Source organism: Hyla sarda, chromosome 6 (genome assembly GCF_029499605.1).
Source record: "Hyla sarda isolate aHylSar1 chromosome 6, aHylSar1.hap1, whole genome shotgun sequence".
Classification (NCBI taxonomy): Eukaryota; Metazoa; Chordata; class Amphibia; order Anura; family Hylidae; genus Hyla; species Hyla sarda.
In genome coordinates, this window is record NC_079194.1 from 24,259,793 (window position 1) to 24,281,489 (window position 21,697).

At 45.7% G+C, this 21,697-nt stretch overlaps 1 protein-coding gene across 1 annotated transcript in view; it reads left to right on the forward strand.

Moving 5' to 3' along the window:
- Positions 1 to 19,889, forward strand: part of LOC130275411 (putative ferric-chelate reductase 1) — an 89,104-nt gene extending 69,215 nt beyond the window's left edge. The window contains exons 2-6 of the mRNA XM_056523332.1: positions 9,112 to 9,310; positions 9,546 to 9,685; positions 12,171 to 12,262; positions 17,475 to 17,625; positions 19,509 to 19,889. Coding sequence (XP_056379307.1) covers positions 9,112 to 9,310; positions 9,546 to 9,685; positions 12,171 to 12,262; positions 17,475 to 17,625; positions 19,509 to 19,571 — 645 coding nt within the window. The 3' untranslated portion in view covers positions 19,572 to 19,889. The remainder of the gene's footprint in view (positions 1 to 9,111; positions 9,311 to 9,545; positions 9,686 to 12,170; positions 12,263 to 17,474; positions 17,626 to 19,508) is intronic.
- The last annotated feature ends 1,808 nt before the right edge of the window (positions 19,890 to 21,697 follow it).

Sequence of the window (21,697 nt, forward strand, 5' to 3'; positions counted from 1 at the left end):
GTTAGATTAAAAAAAAAATTGGGTCCATATATTTTATCCTAACAAAAGTTAAGTTTAAACTAATGCATATCCTCAATTCTTACTTGTAGTCTAATGCAGAGGAATTTCTGAAACTGGGGACCAGCACCTTAAAGGGGTTCTCCACCATGAGGTGATTTTAGTATGTATCTGGCAGACAGTAATGGACATGCTTAGGAAGATCTGCACTTGTCTTGGGGCTAAATGGCTATGTTGTGAGATTACCATAACACTGTGGCTAGCTTTTTCTGAACTTGTATTTCCTGTTTTAAGTTTTCTTGTTTGCCTACAAATCCCATTGTTTGCCTACAAATCCCATGATACCATTTTCCTCCTTCTCACACATCAGCTACCCCACCTATTGAAACATAAATGAGCTGCAGACCTGTGGTTTTCAATCAGAGTGCCTCCAGCTGTTGCATTACTTGCAGATTGCTCTCTCCACCCATTGAAGCAGACAGGCTCCCTGTCATCAGCTGACTAGTGAGTCAGGTCTCGACCGCATTGCAAGCTGGGAAAAATCCAAGACAGCAGTCATTTTGTATGCTGTTAAAAATAAATATTGGGATGAAAATCACATAAGAATTGTGAGAAAACCGTCACACACAGGTACAGACACTATATCATGGACTACACTAACTTTACTGCCCCTGTAGCATAGTCAAATAAAAAAAATTCCTGGAATACCCCTTTAATTATGTTTTGCAGTATTCATGGCAGCACAATGAGAGAGCCTGGAGTTGGTAGCATCAGTGTGGTGGCAGAGGAGAGGATACTGTCTTGTGGGGGTGTAGGGTAGTTAGGGTGTTGCTGTTCAGGATAGTTAAGGGCGCTGTTAACCCTTGTCACTCGTGACTCCAGGGTGAGGGTTAAATGCTGGGTTTCTTGATAGGCCTATCACCACCCATCCCAAGAGCAATAGGTGATGCAGAAATAGAGGATTGTCCACAACCAGTGTTAACTGAAAACTTGCTGGAACTTTTACGGAAGAATTTCTGTACATGTAGTAATAGTAACAGTCCAGATAACAAAGTCTCTTTGCATATAGCTTGAGCAGCGATTGACAGTCGGTTGGGATCAGATTGGCCCAATTTAGCTTCTTAGGGATTGTATAGCAGAGATCCGCTGGATTTAGGGGTGCGTTTAGGTCCAGTGATCTTGCGATGAGTAGCGGGGAATTGCTTAGTATATCCGCTAGGTTAGAGGCCTAGGCTGCAAGGCTTTGGCCTAGTAAATCGCCTTGTAAGCTGCGGAGGTCCTACCTCTTCCAGAATCAGCAACCCAAGAGAGAAGAGGCCGATCAAGATGGCGCAGGTCCCTTATATGGGCAGGGGCTGGCCGTTTTTGATTTGTCCGGAACGACTGTCACTCACCGTTACAGTGCATTGTGGGTGAACACGTCACAGGAACCTCCAAAGGTCCTGTAGCAAAACCATAGAGTTCTAACCTAATCACGTGACCCGCAGGTCCTGCTACGCTCCGAACAGGTAGATAACTAAATATATACATATTTATACTTATACTTATATTTATATTAATAAGAACTGCTATATATTCATTGACTAAGTTAGAGGTGACAAGGGGAAAACTACAAAAGAGGGACCCCGACGTCCTAGGGACTCTGACTATGGGGACCTCTATATAGGTAATGTATACAATACGGTACCGGGACACCACATCAGCATGAGGAGACCATAGAGCAGCACAATTAGAGAGCCTGGAGGTGGCAGCATCAGTATGAGGAGACCATATGGTGGCGCAATGACAGAGCGTGGAGGTGGTAGCATTAGCATGAGGAGACCATATGGCAGCACAATGACAGAGCCTGGAGGTGGTAGCATTAGCATGACGAGACCATAGAGCAGCACAATGACAGAGCCTGGAGGTGGTAGCATTAGCATGAGGAAGCCATAGAGCAGCACAATTACAGAGCCTGGAGGTGGCAGCAGCATGAGGGCAATGCAAACTGAGAGTTGACTCTGAGGAACCCACCAACTGTTGACTGGGGTTGTCGGATGTCACTTGGGATGAAGTGGATGACCGAGTGAACTGATCAATCACGGCTGCTGGGTTGCTGGTCGAAACACGACTGCTAGCTAACACCGGGAGCTCAGACCTCTCGCTGCGACTCCTGGTGCCACACGCCCCTACTCTGCTGCGACCTTTGCCTGTGCCTGATTAATTTAGGCCTCTGCCACTCCTCTGGGCATGTCCTGGCACTTCTCTGCCTGACATACTTATTGCATATATGAGGGGAGTACAATACGCTTCATTACGCTTAAAAATATGTATTTTTGCACAACACCAGCAGTACACAACAGTGCTGGAGCACACAAAAGTTGTGTACTAAACCCAAAATTGCACTCTGTCAAAGACTATTAGGAATGGACTGCTGTGTATTATACCGTCTACAGACTAGTATAACCAGCAGATAATTTGTTGTGGAACAAAGACACAGAATTGCGCTGAATAATTCTTCCTGTCTCCTCTGCTAAGGTTTATGAAGTTGATGCAGCTTGTTGACATGTATGAGGCAACACACAGCTCTCTGCCCCTCTCTGTAATACAATGCTGAAGAAAGTGACTGGGAGGTTAATGGCTGCAGTAAAAATCCTTTTTAGTGAAAAAAAGCACTGCTCTCTGTCCACCAGAATGCTGATGTGACTAGGGGTGAAACGCTGCTGGAAAAAGCTTTTCTGTGTAACACACACACAGGGTGTCCATCCTATCTCTCTGCAGTGTAATGAATGAAGTGACTGCCTGCAATATGGCTGCCAATTATATAGGGCTGTGACATCACAGGGGTGACTGGCTGCTTCCTGCATGTGATTCATCCCACCTACCATTGTTCCCGCCTTCCCAGAGTTCCTTGCTCCATGTCCTCACATGTGGATCCGCCATTTTAGATGCCCCGGAACGCACTAAATGGAGTTTAATGAAGCGATTTGTGTGATAGAATCGCGGCGATATTCGCACTCGTTGCAAATCGATTTTTCTGAAACTCGTAACAAATTGGGATTTGTCAGCTTCGATTCGCTCATCTCTAACTACTACCACTTCTCCTACTACTACCACTACAACAACTACTAGTAATACTACTATCACTACTACTGCTACTATTACTACTACTCCTACTTCTATTACTACCACCACTTCTATTCCTACTACTACTTCTACTCCTACAAGCGGTACATCTTCTGGACTGTCCATCATGTTCAGTACCACTACCCACTACTACTACTATTACTACCACTACTACTATTTCTACTACTACTGATGCTACTACTACTACTACTCCTACTACCACTTCTCCTACTACTATTAGTACTACTACTACTTCCACTACTACTATTACTACCACTACTACTGATGCTACTACAACGACTACTCCTACTCCTACTATTAGTACTACTTCTACTCCTCCTCCTACCACTACTACTCCTACTACTACTATTACTACTACTACTACTATTACAACTCCTCCTACTACTACTACTACTATTACTACCACTACTACTATTTCTACTACTACTGATGCTACTACTACTACCACTACTCCTACTACTATTAGTACTTCTACTACTACTCCTACCACTACTACTACTACTTCAACTACTACTATTACTACCACTACTACTATTTCTACTACTACTGATGCTACTACTACTACTACTCCTACTACTACTACCCCTACTCCTACTACTACTACTCCTACCACTACTACTTCCACTACTACTATTACTACCACTACTACTGATGCTACTACAACGACTACTCCTACTACTACTATTAGTACTACTTCTACTCCTCCTCCTACCACTACTACTCCTACTACTACTATTACTACTACTACTACTACTACTATTACAACTCCTCCTACTACTACTACTATTACTACCACTACTACTATTTCTACTACTACTGATGCTACTACTACTACTACCACTACTCCTACTACTATTAGTACTTCTACTACTCCTCCTCCTACCACTAATACTACTACTACTTCCACTACTACTATTACAACCACTACTACTACTATTGATGCTACTACAACTCCTAGTAGTACTAATACTACTACCACTACTACTGATGCTAATACTACTACTACTCCCACTACTCCTACTACTATTAGTACTACTACTCCTCCTCCTCCTACCACTAATACTACTATTACTACCACTACTACTATTACTACCACTACTACTACTACTGCTATTACTACCACTAGTACTATTACTACTCCTACTGGTGCTACTACTACTACCACTAATCCTACTACTATTAGTACTACTACTCCTCCTCCTACCACTACTACTACTATTACTACTACTGATGCTACTACTTCTCCTACTACTACTATTAGTACTACTACTACTTCTCCTACTACTACTACTACCACCACTACTCCTACTCCGAATAGTACTACTACTACTTCTCCTCCTACGACTACTACTACTACTACTACTACTACTACTACTATTACTACCATTACTACTACTACTCTTACTACCTCTACTACTGATGCTACTACTTCTCCTCCTACCACTACTACTACTATCACTACTACCACTACTACTCCTACACAGCTGCACATCTCCTGCACTGTCCATCATGTTCTATACTGGGCTTCTGCTACTGGGATTCCAACTCTGGACATGATAAATAAAGACACCTAGACATAACATATACAAATTTCTTATGGTAATTCAGGCGCATTTCAGATCAAATTTATATCATACTGAATGGGATCTGATGTTCCAATTCCAACAAATTGACCTGAAATAAATCTCTAATGCCGCACTCTGTTTTGACTAAAGTGTTAATGTCAGCATCCGGACTAGTCAGGGGCGGACACAGACAACAGAGGGCCCCTGTGCAAAGGACGTGCCTGGTCGCCCCCCCCCCCCAAAAAAAAAAAAAAGTACTATGCCATAAAATTGCACTGCAACTCACATTAATCTGCATTAGGTAGGCAGCAGTTCCCCCACATTAGGTAGCATAGATTCCCCACATTAGGTGCGGTATAGTTCCCCCACATTAGGTGCGGTATAGTTCCCCCACATTAGGTGCGGTATAGTTCCCCCACATTAGGTGCAGTATAGTTCCCCACATTAGGTGCAGTATAGTTCCCCCACATTAGGTTGGCAGTATAGTTCCCCCACATCAGGTGCAGTATAGTTCTCCCACATTAGGTGCAGTTTAGTTCCCCACATTAGGTGCAGTCAGTATAGCCCCACATTAGGAAGAAGCAGGTTCCCCACATTAGGTAGTAGCAGGTTCCCCAAATTCGGTAGCATTGTTGTTCCCCCATCCCCCCCCCCCCCCCGACTCACACACAGACAGACAGACAGACAGGCAACCACACAGAGAGACACTCACACATACACATAGACAACCTTACCTGACCTGCGCTTCTCTTCTCTCTGGCGGCGGCCTGACGAGTGACAACACTAACGTCCTGTTCGGGTCTGCGGAGGGACGTCACATGCTCGCCAGCCAACCGGAGACGCAGAGGAGGGCGGGGTAAGTGAAGCCTTCTGGTCAGTGCTTTAAGTGGCCCAAAAGAGGTGCCGGTACTGTACTTTTGGTTCGACGAGGCACACCGCAGAAAAAAAAAATTTTGCTGGTCAACCCCAATCGAAGTTGATGAGCAAAAAAAAAATAAAGGATTACACAAGGCACAACGCGGGAGATTTATCAAAATTTGTCAGGAGGAAAAGTTGCTGAGTTGCCCATAGCAACCAATCAGATAGCTTCTTTCATTTTTCAGAGGCCTTGTTAAAAATGGAAGAGGCAATCTGATTGGTTGCTGTGGGCAACTTTTCCTCTGGACAGGTTTTGATAAATCTCCTCCAATATCTATTTATCAGTGGGTATGTAGTTTACAGTGCTACATTATGCAGGAACTCACAAATGACGTCTTCTCTAATCAGTGTTGTTCTCTTCTCTTCTCCATCTGGTCCGGGCCATCATCACAATTTCTTCCAGCCACAATTCTTCACCGTTAAACCTGCAAAACAAATCTATTAGACTTCACATCAGCATTAGTCTCCAGATTTCCCTTTTACAAGTGGAGAGGAATACAGGGGTGTATAGGTGTAAAGGGGTGTAGAAAAGTGTACATGGGTGACAGAGGGGTGTAGAGGAGTGTACATGGGTGACAGAGGGGTGTAGAGAAGTGTACATGGGTGACAGAGGGGTGTGGAGGAGTGTACATGGGTGACAGGTGTGTCGAGGAGTGTACATGGGTGGCAGAGAGGTGTACATGGGTGACAGAGGGGTGTAGAAGAGTGTACATGGGTGACAGGGGGCATAGGGGGGTGTACATGGGTGACAGAGGGGTGTAGAGGAGTGTACATGGGTGACAGAGGGCATAGGGGGTGTACATGGGTGACAGAGGGGTGTAGAAGAGGGTACCTGGGTGACAGGGGGCATAGGGGGGTGTACATGGGTGACAGAGGGGTGTAGATGGGTGACAGAGGAGTGTAGATGGGTGACAGGAGTGGACAGGAGTGACAAGGTGGAGACAGGGGTGACAAAGGGGTGAACATGGGTGACCAGGATGTGGTCAGAGGGGTGGACAACGGGGGATGAACATGGGTGACAGAGGGGTGGATAGGGGGATGGCCAAGGTGGACATGGATGACAGGAGGGTGGACAAGCGGTTAAAAGAGGGGTGGACAGGAGTGACAAAGGGGTGAATAGGGGGTGGACATGGGTGACAGGTGTAGACTGGGGGGTGGTCAGAGGGGTGAACATGTGTGACGGGAATGGACAGGGGTGACAGACGGGTGGCCAAGGTGGACATGGATGACAGAAGGGTGGACAAGGGGGATTAAAAGAGGGGTGACAGAGGGGTGAATAGGGGGTGGACATGGGTGACGGGGTAGACTGGGGGGGTAGATATGTGTGACAGGGGGTAGACTGGGGGGGTTAACATGGGTGACAGGGATGGACAGGGGGTGGACAGGGGGTGGCCATGGATGACAGGAGTGGGGGGTGGAGAGGGTTAAGAAGGGGTAACAGAGGGGTGAACATGGATGACAGGAGTGGGGGGTGGAGAGGGTTAAGAAGGGGTAACAGAGGGTGGACATGGATGCCAGCAGTGGGGGGTGGAGAGGGTTAAGAAGGGGTAACAGGGGGTGGACATGGATGACAGGAGTGGGGGGTGGAGAGGGTTAAGAAGGGGTAACAGGGGGTGGACATGGATGACAGGAGTGGGGGGGTGGAGAGGGTTAAGAAGGGGTAACAGAGGGGTGGGCATGGATGACAGGAGTGGGGGGTGGAGAGGGTTAAGAAGGGGTAACAGGGGGTGGACATGGATGACAGGAGTGGGGGGTGGAGAGGGTTAAGAAGGGGTAACAGGGGGTGGACATGGATGCCAGCAGTGGGGGGTGGAGAGGGTTAAGAAGGGGTAACAGGGGGTGGACATGGATGACAGGAGTGGGGGGTGGAGAGGGTTAAGAAGGGGTAACAGGGGGTGGACATGGATGACAGGAGTGGGGGGGTGGAGAGGGTTAAGAAGGGGTAACAGAGGGGTGGGCATGGATGACAGGAGTGGGGGGTGGAGAGAGTTAAGAAGGGGTAACAGAGGGGTGGGCATGGATGACAGGAGTGGGGGGTGGACAGGGTTAAGAAGGGGTAACAGAGGGGTGAACATGGATGACAGCAGTGGGGGCTGGAGAGGGTTAAGAAGGGGTAACAGGGGGTGGACATGGATGACAGGAGTGGGGGGTGGAGGGGTGGACATGAAGGGAAGACGAAGGGATATGCAGGGGGATGCTGTGTGTGCACGCACAGCAAAGCGCACAGATACTTCCCCCGCCTGTGGCTCGCGCTAAGGCCAGGCGGGAAATACATTTTAAAAAAAGTGCAAATTACCGTTCCGGTACCCTAAAAGCGCGTTCTGGGCGCAGGGTGAGGTGCTGGTACTGTCAATAGGCATTTTTGGAAGTGGCGGTACTGAGTACCGCCGCGTTCTGGCCCACTTAAAGCACTGCTTCCGGTGTAATGAAGAAAACTGTGCCCTGAAGCGGAATGTGACCCTCCGCATAGGGACACAGTTGAGGGAGGGTAGTGGGAATGTAATGAAAGGGAGCGGCCTGCAAAGCAGAAAACTGTGTCCCTGTGCGGAGGGTCACATTCCTCTACAGGGCACAGTTTTCTTCATTACACCGGCATCTAGCGCTGCTTGCCCGAAGCAGGGCTAAATCCCGGGCATCGGGCTGAGGGCTCAGATCATTCCAGGACACTGCATTATCCTGGAATGAGGGTGACCGGGACAGATTCTCCAAATGCGGGACTGTCCCAGCGTGTGAGGGCGGGCCCCCTCACACGCTGGGCCCCTGTGCAGCTGAAACGGCTGCACAGGCGATATGTCCGCCCCCTGGGACTAGTATGCGGGGAGGACACGGGTAGTGGATCCTCTGTGCCAGAGAGACGATGACGTGGGCCGTACCAGGGAAACAGAATCTAAGGGACTACTGGTTTTCACCAGAGCCCGCCGCAAAGCAGGATGGACTTGCTGCGGCAGGTAACCCCCAGGTCGTTCCACCCGGTAGCAACTCAACCTCTCTGGCAGCTGAGACAGGCGCAGTGCATAAGGACAAGGCAAGATCAGACGTAGCAGAATGTCAGGGCAGGCGGCAACGGTTCGTAGTCAGGGCCAACAGCAAGGGTCTGGATACACGGCCAATAGGCTCACAAGAAACGCTTTCACTGGCACTAGGCAACAAGGTCCGGCGAGGACAGGAAGGGGAAGTGGGTTAATAAGTGTTGGGAGTGATTTGAACTGATTGGGCCAGACACCAATTAATGGCGCACTGGCCCTTTAAATCTGAGAGACCCGGCGTGCGTGCGCCCTAGAGAGCGGGACCGCGCGCCGGGACTGAGCAGACGGAGGACGGGGCAGGTGAGCAGAACAGGATGCGACCCGCGGGCAGGCACGTCGCATCCCTGCCGGGGAAATCAGAGCAGCGCTCCCGGTCATACTCGCTGCGAACAGGCGCAGAACACCGCGAGCGCACCGGGGGAGGAGAGGGACCCGGAGCGCTCGGCGTTACAGTTAAAGTATTTTTCTTTTTTACACAGATGGATCTTTCACCACAAAATCTTCTAGTTCTGCTTCTGGCAAGTTTCCCCATCTGTTTTTATGCCTATCCGAATGGGCAAGTTACAGACTCCTGTGTCTCAATGACTCCGAGTCACGGAGCTGCAGCCCAAACTTCCAGCCCACCTTACACCTTATCACTGGATAAAACCACCTATAGTTCTGGGGACAACATAAAAGGTAAGTACATTGGTTAAGAAAAAAAAAAATATATATATATATATATATAAGTGTATTTATTTAGGGAGGGGACAAATGAGATCTATGGAAGGGCAGAAGTCTCACTAGTCTTATTTATTACAATTTGTTGTATTTTGTCAATGCTCTTGTAAATTTGTTATTTAATAAAAAAAAAAAAAAAGGTATGTACAATTAATAATTTATATACAAATTATAATTGATATACTATTTGCAGTCACCCTCAGCAGCAATAGCGGTGCGCCTCAGTTCAAAGGTTTTCTGATCCAGGCCCGCTCGGGGAGCTCCACTACTCCTGTCGGATCCTTTGTGACCAGCAATTCTAACACCCAAACCCTGACGTGTACGTCTGCTGCAGTAAGTGTATTACCGGTTCGCTTTGAAATGTTTAATACCTATAGTCAGGGATGTCCACACATTTTGTTCCACGTTTGTATGGAAGTCCATCATTTTTGAAGCTAGAAGCATGAAACTTTGTTTTTAGGCTAACAATTAGAGATAAAGAAACACAAGTGTTAAAGTTTTCTAAAATTCCACCCCTGAAGGGGGAAACGGGGGTTCAAAGTTTGTATGAATGAACCCCTTGCCGCAGAACGCCAGGCATACCCAGGAGCTGAGCTCGCATCATACCCGCACGGTCCCAGCTGCTATCAGCCATTCCAGCAGATGTCCGGCATCAACTCTTTGGACGCGGCGATCAAAGTTGAAAGAATTCGGGTTGTTTGGATGCCCATAGACTTTACCCAGAGCGGCCTCATTACTATAGGATTGTAAAAAGTAAATCTATGTTACCCCAAATACAACGCGAGCGAAGCCGCGGGCAAAAGCTAGTTGTATATATTTTAGATTTATATTAGGGATGTCCCAATACCATTTTTTTCAAGATCGAGTACATGTACCGATACTTTCTAAAAAGTACTTGCCGATACCAATTTCCAATACTTTTATCAATGTCGTTTGACAGGGGTTTTTTGTTATTTTTTTTATTTGATGGGAAAAAGGGGTGTGTTTTTTTTTATAGTTTTTATAAGAAAAAAGGCTTTTTTATTTCATTTAAACTTTTTTTTAAAGGGGAGTGTTTACAATTTTTATTAGGAAAGGGTTAATTAATTATTATATTTAACAAATTTTTTTCACAATTTTTTTGTCCCCATAGGGGAATATTACATGCAATCTGTAGATTGCATACACTGATCAATGCTATGCTATAGCACAGCATTGATCAGTGTTGTTGGTGCTCCTTTACTACTGCCTGCCATGGCTGGCTGCAATAAAAGGAGCGACGATCGGAAAGCACAGAGGACAGTAAGGGACCTCCTGGTGTCCTCTCAGCTGATCAGGACACCGCGATTTCACGTGTGGATCCCGATCAGCATCCCTGAGCTGACCAGCATTTAATCTCAAGACTTTAAAATGCCGCAATCAACTTTGATCGCAGCGTCTAAAGTGTTTCCCGGCTATGATGCAAATTCAGCTGTTGAATGCACTGTACAGTTCGGGAGGGGGCTCAGGGTGTGAATTTTTGCCCTGCGTCCTCTAGGAGTCGATCTATGCAAAGACTGTAGGGGGTCTACTGCACCTCCGCGATATCTGCCGGTGGGAGTCCCGCTGGCACGTATTGGATTGGCTATCAGGGACATTGGCACAAATACAAGTACTCATGCAAATGTACAGTATTGGTCCCGATATTAATTCCAGTATCACTGTTGGGACATCCCTGATTTATATTATTATATTTAGATTAAATATTATAATACATTTTAATATCTATCTGGATTACCATCTCCTTATCTCAAAACCTTTTTTTTTACAGCCTGTTTCCCCTCTGTTAGTTAATCCTATACTAACTAAAGAACATCACAGCATTTTATTTTATTTTATCGTATCATACGTACTTGGGCACCATTAGTTGGGTGTAGATTAGATACACCTAGTCACTTCTATTGTATTCTATGTATTATTAGGCACCTAGGGTAAAATGCAACACAGGTACCTCAGTAGATTTTTCTTCTTAGTCTTAGAGTACGTTCACATGAGTTGATCCCCAGGGCGTATTACGCTACGGATCCGCCGCTGGAAGACCGCTGTATGCTGCCTTTACAGGTGCCTGCTCAGAGCGGCAATACTCGCACATCGCGGCAGCTCTCGGCATAGCTCATAGAGCAGGTGGAGCAGCCACGATGTGTGCGAGTGAACCGCGCATGCTCGTCGAATCACACATCACTTCAGTGTGTCTGCTTTTAGCGGCGTATTGCCGCTCCGAGCAGGCACCTGTAAAGGCAGCATAGAGCGGTCCTTCAGCTGTGGATCCGCAGCGTAAATACGCTGGGGATCCGCTCGTGTGAATGTACCCTAAGTGTGAGCTGCACAGACTTGGGTTAAAGAATTTTACTGTAGTTGTTGTAGAGGAAGTTGTGTAGTTCTTTCCAGTCTCTCTCTGCTGATACCTCTGTCCATGATAGGAACTGTCCAGAGCAGGAGCAAATCCCCATAGAAAACCTCTCCTGCTCCGGATAGTTCCTGACATGAACAGAGGTGTCAGCAGAGAGCACTGTGGACAGACTGGAAAGAACTACACAACTTCCTGTGGAGCATACAACAGCTGATAAGTATTGGAAGGATTAAGATTTCAAATATAAGTAATTTACAAATCCGTTTAACTTTCTGGCACCAGTTAATTAAAAAAATATACATAAAATATTTATATATAAATTTGCAAAAAAAAAAAAGCAAGAATTTTCTGGCATGAACAACGGTGGTTTGGGTAGTCATCTCTAAGATGTGTATATATTGTGTATACAATTGCGGTCTCTCTAAACGCATTCTCATGTTATCATTACAGAGCTCGGTTAGCCAAACATCGGGCAGTGGAAAGTCCAGCATAGATGTTACCTGGGTCGCTCCGGCCTCCGGCAGCGCAGATATTCAAATCAGGTAAAATATCCATGAAAAACAATCTAAATCAAAAAATATATATAAACTGTACATATATATATATAGTAGAACAGCCATGCAGCACTCCAACAATTGGGGACGGGATATGGGGACGAGATAAGGGACAGCATATGAGGATGGGATATGAGGATGGGATATGAGGATGGGATATTAGAACAAGATATGAGATTGAAAGAATAAATATAGTGTATTTTAGCGCTTAGTAGGACTTGAGCAATATACAGCCTCGATATATTTTACATGAATGTAACATATATATTACTTACAACTGTAATGAGTTTTTTGTGACTGTAGTTCTATAGATTCATGTACCGTACTGGTAGGCGTTACTGGAAACAATATATATGTAAATAAATAAGAGTTCATGTACTTTTCCTTGTTGCTTTTATTGACAACTAGAAAGGTTTCTCAACATAGCGCACTCACACAATCCGGTTTTTGGTATTGTGGGAGAGGTGCTCCGGTCCCCGCTGTGTTTTTATATTGCAATACGTTGTTCAGTATGATCTGTACTTCCAATAGATCAGCAAAACACTGAAAAAATACAATCCTGAAAACTAATGGTATATATGAGGCTGCGGAACCCCTATACCATATATGTCCAATATCAAAAATACCTTCAGATGTATCGTATGGAAACTCCTGGTGGTATCCAGGTGAGGTCCTGCCTAAAATTCAGATCCAGTTGATATGAAGTTCGGGTCAGGAGGGAGACCGCCCCAGCCGGTAGCGTCTCAACCTCACCTACCTTGCCTGGAGTATACGGATGTGGTTCGAAAAGGTCGAGTGACGTCACTACAGGGAACCAAAAAGGACAAAAAACTCAGATTTGTTTCGAAAGCTTCACGGCTTCCTTCATCAGGTATGTTGCTCCTTTGCCCTGTCATCCTTTATATCTCCAGGTAAGTTTTTTTTTTTTATTGGTTTCACAAAAATTCGAACAACTCGAACTACTGATTTAACCCTTGCAGGGCTAATGGAAATCCATTTGCTTTCTGCCCTAGACATTTGGAAAACAAAACTTCCCCCTCTCCAATGTGGTATAATTTTTTCCATTCCTGGACGAGACAGTTCCCTCCATGGGTGCTCGATGGTTGTCAATAAAGTGTTTCGACAGAGGGTGTCCCTCAAAATTCCGGCTAATATTATAGAGGTGTTCACTGATCCTTTTTGACAAGAGACGGCTCGTACGACCCACATAAAGTTTGTTACAGGGGCATCTAATACCATATATCACCCCTTTAGTTTTGCAGTTTATATGTTGTTGATCCTGGGAGGGGAAAGTAAAAATCGGAGTTTTACTTTTTGTTACTGTACACCCTTTGCATTGGCGGCATGGAAATAATCCAGGTTTTGTATGTAGCAGAGTGTCCGCCATCTTCATAGATGATTTTGGATTTTACACCGTGGCTGCTATTTTGTTTCCAATGTTTTGGCTCTTCCTGAAGATAAATGTGTTTTTTTGTTTTTTTTTTGGTAATAGTTCCCCCACAATTTTATCATTGCGGAGAATGTCCCAATGTCTATTAACACTTTTCTTTAACAAATGGCAGAGAATGTAGTAATATTGGGGAATTGCAATACTGTATCTTCTTTTTCCCAGGATGGTACCTCAGTTTTCCTTTTAATAGAAATAAAAGGAAAACTGAGGTACCATTCCGGGAAAACAATCATTACAACATACGATCACTCTCAGAGGCAGCATCACCATACGATGCTTTTGCATGTCGGGGCCATCGCATAAACGGCTATCCGGCAGCGCAGACTGCTTCAGCTGCCACCGAATAGCCATTTACGGTGCCCCTGCTTACGATGGTCTGCTGACCATCACTTACCTGTCCTCGGGGCTCCGGCGCGTCCTTTTCGGGATCCTCTGCATCGTCGGCGCTCTCCATCGTCGTCATCACATTGCTGCGCACGCTGTCCCGTCATTCAATAGGATCGGCGTGCGTAGCGACGTGATGGCAGCGACAGAGAGCGAGGATGCCGGGGAAGCAGAGGCCTTGCCAGAGCGTTGGGGACACCCCGGGGACGCGGCGACAGCGATGGAAGGCGACATCCAGGGCAGCAGTGACGAGCGGGACGGTCCGGAGCGGTGGGGACAGGTGAGTACAACTTCCTATGCCAGTGGTCTTCAATCTGCGGACCTCCAGATGTTGCAAAACTACAACTCCCAGAATGCCCGGACAGCCAACGGCTGTCCGGGCATGCTGGGTGTTGTAGTTTTGCAACATCTGGAGGTCCGCAGGTTGTAGACCACTGTCCTATACTTTACATTGCACGGATCCCTCAACATACGATGGTTTCAACAAACGATGGTCCATTTGGAACGGATTACCATCCTATGTTGAGGGACCACTGTATTACTACATTCTCTGCCATTTGTTAAAGAAAATTGTTAATAGACATTGGGACATTCTCCGCAATGATAAAATTATGGGGAACTATTACCAAAAAAAAAAAAAAACATTTATCTTCAGGAAGAGCCAAAACATTGGAAACAAAATAGCAGCCACGGTGTAAAATCCAAAACCCTCTATGAAGATGGCGGACACTCTGCTACATACAAAACCTGGATTATTTCCATGCCGCCAATGCAAAGCGTGTACAGTAACAAAAAGTAAAACTCCGATTTTTACTTTCCCCTCCCAGGATCAAAAAATGAAAAGGGGTGATATATGGTATTAGATGCCCCTGTAACAAACTTTATGTGGGTCGTACGAGCCGTCTCTTGTCAAAAAGGATCAGTGAACACCTCTATAATATTTGCTGGAATTTTGAGGGATACCCTCTGTCAAAACACTTTATTGACAACCATCGAGCACCCATGGAGGGAACTGTCTTGTCCAGGAATGGGGGAAGTTTTGTTTCCCAAATGTCTAGGGCAGAAAGCAAATGGATATTCGAACTGAATACATTAGCCCCGCAAGGGTTAAATCGGGAGTTCGAGTTGTTCGGATTTTTGTGAAACCAATAAAAATAAAACGTACCTGGAGATATAAAGGATGACAGGGCAAAGGAGCAACATCCCTGACGAAGGAAGCCGTGAAGTTTTCGAAACGCGTCAGATTTTTGTCCTTTTTGGTGTATGACTAAGGCTTTGTTGTAAAGCCGAAACGCGTCACTGTACCCTGTGTTCCTGCTATGACCATCTGGTGAATAAATATTATCCTCCGAGTTTCTGGACGCTGGACTCCTCTTTCTTCTGTTGTTCATTTGGGCGAGGTCCGCGCCCTGTCCGTGCGCACCTGGGGTGAGCTGAAGCACTGTTGTTTCTCATATTTACATTCATGTAACATATATCGAGGCTGTATATTGCTCAAGTCCTACTAAGCGCTAAAATACACTATATTTATTCTTTGTACAATTGGAGTGGTGGGATTATGAGGGGATTCCACCCATATTTTATAGCTGTTGTAGGCATTACTATCAGTAGTGCTTGTATATACATATAGAGATGGACGGGATATTAGGTTGGGATATGAAGTTGGGATGTGAGGACGGGATATGGGGACAGGATATGGGGATGGGATATGGGGATGGGATAAGGGGATGGCATATGAGGATGGGATATGAGGACGGGATATGAGGACAGGATATGGGGACGGGATATGGGGACGAGATAAGGGGATGGCATATGAGGATGGGATATGAGGACGGGATATGAGGACAGGATATGGGGACGGGATATGGGGACGAGATAAGGGGATGGCATATGAGGTCGGGATATGAGGACGGGATATGGGGACAGGATATGAGGTTGGGATATGGGGACGGGATATAGGGACGAGATAAGGGGACGAGATAAGGGGATGGCATATGAGGTCGGGATATGAGGAGATATTAGATAGAGGACAAGAGAATCATTGTTGGTTTTTCTCTCCCACAAGGTTTAGGTAGGAATACCGGGCAATGCCTCGCTTCTTATCTCTGGACTCTATCTCATGTCTATTTTGACATTTATGGGGTAAGATTACCAGCTTTTCACAGCAACATGATATGGTGATACTGTCACTGCTCTGCACAAACAGTGTAGAACACCACAGAAACTCCATCAGTGAAGCAGGTTCTCCTCTCAAGCCTTACAGGAGTCCCTGCTCTTTGTAGCCTTGTACAGCAAGTTTACTGTACTCTACACTAGAGTTGGGCGCGAATATTCACATTTCGAATTTTTATCGCGAATATTGCAAATTTGCAAATATTGCGAATATATTCGCTATATATTCGAAATTGCGAATATTCGCTCTTTTCCCGCATATGCGCATGTTCGCACATTCCCTTGTGGGCCAATTAGAATGATGCAAATACACTTGTCAGAGGTTATCAACAACATCCCTAGCAACCAATAGTAAAGTTGCCCCCCCACCCTCTCACTGGTGTCTTCATCAAATACGCGATTATGTGAATATTCGCATATGCGAATATAATGAATATGCAAAATTCACGAATATAGGACGAATCTTTGTCTAAATATTTGTGAAATATCGCGAATTCGAATATGGGCAATGCCGCTCATCACTAGACTGTACACCCAGACCAGTGAATCTGCCTGTTCGGAGTAGACTACAGTAACCCAGCGATGAGTCCCAATGGAGCTCTGAAGATGATGGCTGCAGCAGCTGTGGGAGGAAGCCCTGGTAAAGTCGGAGGACATCTTGGGATCTCATAACTCTTCTTGACCAAAGTCTCTGCACCTGGAGCAGTGATTCATTCATTCAGGCAGCATACACTGTAGAAGCAGGGACTGTTTCCATGGTACCTTACACTAATAGTATATGAAGTCATGGAAATTATGCAAAGAATCAAGGACTTCTGTTAACGACAGGTGTCCCTGCTCCTTTAGAAGCACGCTACACTGATAGCATGGCACGCTTTGTTACAATTGTAATGTGCCAAGGATAAAATTGGCTTCATCTATATGTATACACTTTGTTTGTCGATGTGTGGACTCCTAGTGATTATTATGTAGGATAAAGTTGAGTCATTGAACAGCTTGCCATGATGTTGTGTTGAATGGATTTCATGAGAAGTTGCAAACCTTAAAGGAGTAGTGTGTTGGCACTTTTTATGCTCCTATTGGGCCCAGGCTGCAAAAATGTAAAAAAAAAAACTAACATTAATTCACCTTTCTCCATTCTCTGTTTTTCCATTGACAAAAAAAAAACTAAAACGAATTTTATGTATGTTATAGCGCATCTGTAGTCCAAACTGAAAAGGTTTTCTGGACAAATGTGGCAAGTGCGAAGATTACATTTGTGTCCTCAAACAGCACATCCAATACCCCAGGAAATACCGGAGGAACCACCTCCCAGACAACTGGATCCAACAGTGGAGCCCAACGTGTAAGTCTGCTTTATTTACCATCTCTTTGGAGTACCTGACACTAACCATGGAGCAGCTTCTATATGGCATCCGCCTTTTTTCTATATCCCAATCTCATTTCGGATTTCGTACAATAGCTGTTATATATGATTGCATCTGCCTTCTTCAGATTTATACATTGATAACAAATTCATCCCCATAACCGTAGAAATGCAATGTTTTAGGTGTTTTTGGGAACATTTGCATTGGTGGCCTTTCCTTAAAGGGGTACTCAGCCTCTAGACATCTTATCCCCTATCCAAAGGATAGGGTATAAAATGTCTGATTGCGGGGTCCCGCCGCTGGGGACCCCTGCGATCTCCCTGCTGCACCTGTGATTAGTTTAGAGCATCGGGTGCCACGCCGGAGGCTCATGACATCACGGCCATGCCCCCTCATAGAAAGTCTATGAAAGGGGGCGTGAGGACAGTCCCATAGACTTGCATTAAGGGGGCGTGACCATGTCTTCAGGAGCGGGGCATGACCGTGACGTCAAGAGCCTCCGCCCCACATCGCCAGTCATCCGGCACGAGGCGAAGTTCGCTCTTTGCACTGGATGTCTGGGGTACCGCAGACGAGATTGTGGGGGTCCCCAGCGGCAGGACCCCCCAGTCAGACATCTTATCCCCTATCCTTAGGATAGGGGATAAGATGTCTAGGGGATAAATTAGGGCCATGGCTGTAAAGGGCTTTTGACCCTTAATCCATTTCATTAGTTAACTGACCCCACCAGTGCCAAGATATCAGAGTTAAAAAATATATGCAAATTAGGCTTTGGAGCCCACTAGGAGTTCACCTCGGCCACTGGAAACCAGCAAATTTCAACAGCTTTACCATTTAGTTATTCCCTGTCAATCAAGGGGGTAGAGGAGGTGACTGGCATACAAAAGGTAGTGACTAACTGGCAAATGGGCCAAACTGTGCTGGGCCCTACCAGAAGAGGGGAATACCCAGTGGGTCCAAAGCCTAATTTGCATATCTTTCAAACTCTAACATCTCAGCACTTGAGGGATCTCTTAACTAATGAGAGGTGTGTACGGATTCAGGGTCAAAAGTGCTATACAGCCATGCCCTTTATTTATGCTCTAAAAACCTGCTGACAAATATGCTTTAAAGGGGTACTCCGCCCCCTTGACATCTTATCCCCTATCCAAAAGAGCGGGACCCCTACGATCTCCCTGCTGCACCAGGCGCTTGTTTAGAGTGTCAGGTGCAGCGCTGGAGACTCGTGAGGTCACGGCCGCGCCCCGCTTTTGACGTCACGGCCATGCCCCCCCAATGCAAGTCTATGGGAGGGGGCATGACGGCCGTCATGCCCCCTCCCATAGACTTTCATTGAGGGGGCATGGCCGTGAAATCACGAGCGGGGCGTGACCACGACGTCCCAAGCCTCCGCCCCGCATCGCCAGTCATCCGGCACGGAGTGAAGTTCGCTCCGTGCACCGGATATCTGGGGTACCGCAGTCGAGATTGCAGTGGTCCACCGCGATCTGACATCTTATCCCCTATACTATGGATAGGGGATAAGATGTCTAGGGACAGAGTACCCCTTTAGATAGCCATACATGCTAGATATGTATCAGCTGAACCTGCTGATTTTGATGACTCCCCGCAGATGCATGTTGGATTTTAATTGCCCAATAATTTTGTTCTTGGTGAGATAAGCTGCTACAGTCACTACAGTCTACAGCCAGCTTCAGGTCAGGCCATCAATATGTTGATCGGTGGAGGCCCAACTCCACCGATCCCCCATTTCTCTGGTTGAAGGGGCCACAGAGCCATCAATGTCCCAGAAAGTCCTTTAATCCATAGTACTGTACTTATCGATACTCCATTGTGATCTTAACCCTTTATTTGCTTGCAGACTTGGACCCTCCAAGGATTGCTCTTGTCTTGTATCATAGTGATGGCTTCGTTTATGGCTTGATGACATTCTCCATTGGAATAAATCTTTGGAGCAGCGATACTGTCCAATACTTATCTAAATTCTGAAAACGAAATGCACTTTGGATATCTACATTGCCTGTAAATGAAGACAATATGGACATGTCTGACCGAACAATGATTGTCCTTAGATGTAAAACGAGGAGCATAAATAATGCCATGGGAAGCCAGAAGGACCTGCTGTATTGGAGCAACTCATGGAAGGTCACCATCGGTTTTGTATGTCTGCAATATTTATTTGGGTATTAAAGGGGTACTCCGGCCCTAGACATCTTATCCCCAATCCTTTGGATAGGGGATTAGATGTCTGATCGCGGCTGCGGCACCCAAGACGTCCAGTGCACGGAGCGAACTTGGCGATGCGTTGCGGAGGCTTGTGACATCACGGTCACGCCCAGCTTGTGACGTCACGACCGCCCCCTCAATGCCAGTCTCTGGGAGGGGCGTGACAGCCGTCACGCCCCTCCCATAGACTTGCATTGAGGGGGCGTGGTCATGACGTCACGAGCATGGCGCGCCCGTAACATAACCAGCCTCTGGCGCTGCCCACAATGCTCTAAATGAATTCCGGATGCCGCAGGGAGATCGTGGGGAGTCCCCAGCACCAGAACCCCCGCGATCAGACATAAGATGCCTAGGGGTGAAGTACCCCTTTAATGCATGTCCATACATATTATGCCATATATACAGTGTACCATATATGTCTTACAGATGATGTTATGTCATTTGCTCATATTTGCCTATAATTGACCTTCCTGTTTTCGCTCACCCCATCACTTCTACAAAAATTGGAGACGGCGATCAGCTGATTATGTTACTGTTCTTTTTTGTTTAAGTAAAAACAATGAGAAAAAAATTTAATGAGAAAAACAATGTAAATAAATGAATTATATTGGAAAAATACAACAAGGTCTCTTAAACACGGTGCTTTAAAGTACAATTTTAATCTAAGGCAATATAAGAAGACTGAGGGTGCCATGATTCTATTCCTGTATATGTTGCCCTCATGTTTAAACAAGATTTAGAAATTTTGCTACAGGGGCTGTAAAGTTAGTGTCGCTCATAATATAGTGTCTGTACCTGTGTGTGACGGTTTTCTCACAATTCTTTTGTGATTTTCACCCCAATATATTTTTATTAAAAGCTTGCAAAATTACTTAGGTCTCAGGTTTTCCCAGGTTGCAGTGTGGCCGAGACCTGACATCACTAGTCAAGTGTGCAGAGGGAGCCTGTCCTGCTTTAGAAGGTGCAGCAAGGGCGGGAGAGAGATCATTCTGCAACTAATTGTATTTTCACAACAGCTGGAGGCACCCAGGTTAAATGGAATTAAAGCTCATTTGTGTTTTAATGGGTGGGGTGGCTGATGTGTGGAAGAGAGGAAAGGGACCTCACACTTACAAACAAGGATTTATGGGATTTGTAGTTTGAGAGAAGGAACTCCAACCCAGGTCACAAAAAGATAGCCACAGTGTTATGGTAATCTCACAACATAGCCATTTAGCCTCAAGACAAGCGCAGATCCTTCCTAAGCATGTCCATTACTGTCTGGCAGATAAGTACTGTACTAAAATCACCTAGCCAACGAGATTATAGAATACTTAGGCTCCTTTCACACTATAAAAGCACTATGCACTTCACTTTTACTGTATTATACACCACAAAAAGGCATATAGACTGGAACATAGAAATACAAAAATAATTTCATTAATAGCCCCTTTCTTTCAAAGGGGAATCAGAATCAAAATCAGAGTCAATAGCCAAGGCCAAGGACAGAATCAGTTGGGTACATCAGGGATAAAGTTGGTAATGATAGTGAGTCAGAAACCAGAAACCGTGTCAGAACCAGGAAACATCAATACTGGAACCAGAGAAAGAACCAGGGAACTTCAGTAACAGAACCAGAGTTAAAGGGGTACTCCGGTGGAAAACTTTTTTTTATTTTTTTTTTATCAACTGGTGCCAGAAAGTTAAACAGATTTGTAAATGACTTCTATTAAAAAAAATCTTAATCCTTCCAGTACTTATTAGCTGCTGAATACTAAAGAGGAAATTATTTTCTTTTTGGAACACAGAGCTCTCTGCTGACATCATGAGCACAGTGCTCTCTAC